At 42.8% G+C, this 4,233-nt stretch overlaps 1 protein-coding gene across 1 annotated transcript; it reads right to left on the bottom strand.

Annotated features, from left to right (window-relative positions):
• Positions 1-230: 230 nt before the first annotated feature.
• On the bottom strand, positions 231-1,395 carry LOC103653019 (putative germin-like protein 12-4). The gene is made up of 2 exons (XM_008679995.2): positions 1,185-1,395; positions 231-1,014 (listed from the first exon to the last, which is right to left on the bottom strand). The coding sequence occupies exons 1-2, from the start codon at positions 1,297-1,299 to the stop codon at positions 443-445; spliced, it is 687 nt and encodes a 228-aa protein (XP_008678217.1). The 5' UTR covers positions 1,300-1,395; the 3' UTR covers positions 231-442.
• Between the last annotated feature and the right edge of the window lie 2,838 nt (positions 1,396-4,233).

Raw genomic sequence — 4,233 nt, 5'->3', positions numbered from 1 at the left:
CATTTAATATTTTTATACATGCCATACCAGTCTTATAAATTCAATGTGCTTCTTAATTGGTCTCTTTGCTTCTGGCACAACCCAAGCTTTTGCTACTATACGTACATATGCACAGAAAGAGTCAACTCACAAAAAATATAGATATAGTTAGCAATGCTTGTTCGTCTTGTGGGGTATAATATCGTCTGTCAGTTCCACACCAAACCAACATGTGGAGTAACACGATATAGTTACAAAAAATATAGATATAGTTACATTCACTTTTTGATTAAGGACACACCGGTGGAACCGCAATAGGCACAAACTTACGATTATAGTACATAAATACTAAACATTTATTTTATTATCAGTCGCAACCTAGAAAAAGGTTAACACATAGAGTAGTATGTAAAATACAAGTACATTTCTTTATTCTCATATATTGAACTCAGACTCGATTTTTTTAGTAGTGGTTGTTCTCCCAGAACTGAGCTTGAAGCCAATCAATTGTCCCCTTTTGCACCTGAAAGGCCTTAGCTAGGACATCATCCGAGATAGGTGGCTTTGATCCAAAGACTGCATTGGCAATAGTAATAGCTCCAGGGTTCTGGCTACTTAGAGCAGCGAGCGCGACTGCTGGCTTGTCATGTACTGGGTTGAACTGGAAGTGGATTAGTCCTTGGGGGAATACAAACACATCGCCCTTGTTGAGAACCTTGGCAAATAGCTTGTTACTTCTGTCAGCTTGGTTGGAGGTGACAAATCCGACGTAAAGTGTCCCCTCAAGCACGGTGAGAATCTCAGTGGCACGTGGGTGTGTGTGTGGAGGATTCTGACCTAGTGGTGCGTAGTCAATGCGAGCCAACGAGATCCCCAACGTGTTGAGTCCAGGCAGCTGCATGACATTGATCAAAGTAACGTTGGATCCCACCTTGCTTTTGGTGGTGTCCCTTGGCTGATCAAGTTTTGCAGCCTTGAAGAAGTCGTCAGCGTTCACAGCCATAGGGTCTTTGCAAACAAATCCATTCACCTTCACTGGATGCATGCATAGACGAAAGCAAACAGTTAGATGGAGAACATGTTAATAGGATATGCATACCCCAAAATGCTTATTGTACGTAGATGTGTGTTTGAACAAATGATCCTTATTTAATCAGGTATATATTATAAGAACACTGCTTGAGTCAAGAGGAGAGCACTCATACCTGGAGAGTCTTTGTCGGCAACACAGAAGTCTTGGAGCGGGCTAGGATCAGAGGCAATGGCATGAGAAGTGACCAATGCTAGAAAAGCAACGAGAAGGACGGTCGAGGCAGCCATTTTGGTTCTGCACTCCACTTTTGTGTTTGTAATATTTGAATTTAGCTACGGAGCTTCTTAGCTTGTGTCTACAAATGCTGTTGATGCTTTGGGCATGGAGATGGTGAGGTTATATAGCCTGCCACAGCGCATGTGGCGACGTGTACGTATCAGTGGCTGAATAAATCTTTGGTTGAACATATCAGCCGACCTGAAGAAATAGTCTCTAGCAGCTATCACCTGCTGATGACACAATACAGTTATCTTATTTCAGCGTTTAAACCTACCATGCATACGTGTTGAAGATTTCTAGTAATCACATAGTACGTACGTGATCCAAATTTTAAAATGTCTAGTAATCAGCCGACTTGAAATAGTCTCCAGCAGCTACTAGAACCTGCCGATGAAACAATACAGTTATCTTATTTGAACGTTTAATCCTACCACCCTTTTCGTGTACTCTGTCCTTTCAATTTTTTTCGAAGACCGTGTTGCTGTTGCTGGACTGTGATAGTTGCGTAACAAGAAAAATGGTTTATTGAACGATTTAGGTTCTATTTGGTTAGTGGCTAACTGTGGCACATTTTGCTTAAGATTAGTGGTCCAAAGAAATCCCTTCGTGGGTCGGACTAGAGCTATTGGCGGAATGAGCCGACCAGAGAAGGAAACGGACTCAAGCCCAACCAATCCGTCGAATTGTGCGCTATCCAAAGAAATCATCCGACTTTCCCGCGCATTGCGTCCTCAAATATCGGGGCGGATTAGGGATAAGTCGGCGGTATTTTCGAGAGATCAGTTCAGCCGGTTCACTATTATTTAGAAGACATGTGATCATGATGTATATGGAGTGCCCTACGGTCGTGTATATAAGGCCCAGGGGATACCCCATCATTTTCATTGGCCATCGACCTATCTCATTAGCTTTTCTCCATTAAGGAGACATCGCTTGTAACCCACCACATATAGATCCATCCCTACGGTCGTGTTCTTTGCCGAGTGTTACACTCGGCAAAGGCTTTACCGAGTGTAAAATAGTCTTTGCCGAGTGTCTTAGACACTCGGCAAAGAATGCGATTCCGGTAGTGTGACCTATAGAGAGACCAAACCTTGCATTTAATATTTTTATACATGCCATACCAGTCTTATAAATTCAACGTGCTTCTTAATTGGTCTCTTTGCTTCTGGCACAACCTAAGCTTTTGCTACCATACGTACATATACACAGAAAGAGTCAACTCACAAAAAATATAGATATAGTCAGCAATGCTTGTTCGTCTTGTGGAGTATAATATCGTCTCTGTCAGTTCCACACCAAACCAACATGTGGAGTAACACGTTTTACTAGCTAGATCAAGCAAGCACTTGACTGGTTCTTAGTACGTAGCTTTACACTAATTCCGGGCACCAACTCCTTGACCTCCGGCATGATGGTAATGGCAGTAGGTGGTGCCAATGGCGTTGTTCCTCTAATAATAGCCGGACCCCCCTACCCATCAACCCTTATGTCACTGTGGTACTAAAACCGTCCAATTTGATCTAATCTCTATTCTGGTTCTATATACATTAGTCATGTTTTATCCATTTCAACAATCATATCCTTAACATATTTTCGACACAAGGAGATTTTAGAGAAAAAAAAGGAATCTGAGCAATAAAAGGATTTGTTTTCTTTTGTCATGAGTGGCAACTAATAGTGACTTGTTACTTTACCCACATCACTATTCTTATACAGTAGTGACATGCTTTAATTTGGTGTCACTAATTAATGTGTCTCCTTAACTTTGTGTTGTTTTGGCTTAATTAGTGTCTTAAACGAATATATATGTTTGGACTTTTAGATTTCTCATGAGATTGAGTTTTGTGTTGCATATGTAAAGTGAATATAACTAGTCTTTACATTGTCGAATTGTGGATGTGACCACTTGACTTCTGTTACTATATGCATGTAGTGGAAGACACTGGTCGTTCCGACTCTCCATATGACCTACTTAGCCGATTAAGTTAATCTTAGCTGATGTACCAATTGATAGCTCAGTTTTTTTGCTCAGTAATTTGGACGGCTCCGTGTAATATTCATCTTCCAAATTATGACTAGAAATATAGTTTATGGGACAAAGCCTAGGCCCGACATGCTGAGAGCACCTAGAGGGGGGGGGGTGAATAGGTGATCCTGTAAAAACTTAAACTTATAGCCACAAAACTTAGATTAAGCGTTAGCACAGTAATTGCCAAGTGGCTAGAGAGAACTCACAACACGATAACCACAAGAAAGCAATCACAGAGTTGACACGGTGGTTATCCCGTGGTTCGGCCAAGTACAAAACTTGCCTACTCCACGTTGTGGCGTCCCAACGGACGAGAGTTGCACTCAACTCCTCTCAAGTGATCCAATGATCAACTTGAATACCACGGTGTTTTTCTTTCCTTTGATCTTTTCCCGTTTGCGAGGAATCTCCACAACTTGGAGTCTCTCGCCCTTACTATTGAGTTCACAAAGAAATACGGAGTAAGGTGGGAATGAGCAACGCACACAAGACTCAAAAATCAGAGCAACAACACGCACACAAGTCGCAACAAGAGCTCGCAACGCAACACAAAGAGTTCACAACTCCACAAGAGCTCTATATGCTATCACAATGAAACGAATGCGTGAGATTGATGTCTTGGTGCTTAGAAGAGTTGTAGGAATGCTTGGTGTTCTCCTCCATGCGCCAAGGGGTCCCTTTTATAGCCCCAAGGCAGCTAGGAGCCGTTGGGAACAAATCTGGAAGGCCATCTTTGCCTTCTGTCTCGTGGCGCACCGGACACTGTCCGGTGCCCGATTTGTTTCCTCAAACAGCGCATCCGACCGTTGCTGTCTGAGTCAGATCTGCGCACTGTTGGCGCACCGGACATGTCCGGTGCACACCGGACAGTCCGGTGTATCTTTCCGACCGTTGGCTCGGCCACGTGTCG

The sequence above is a fragment of the Zea mays genome, chromosome 4 (genome assembly GCF_902167145.1).
Source record: "Zea mays cultivar B73 chromosome 4, Zm-B73-REFERENCE-NAM-5.0, whole genome shotgun sequence".
Lineage (NCBI taxonomy): Eukaryota > Viridiplantae > Streptophyta > Magnoliopsida > Poales > Poaceae > Zea > Zea mays.
This window is presented reverse-complemented; position numbering and strand designations above follow the sequence as displayed.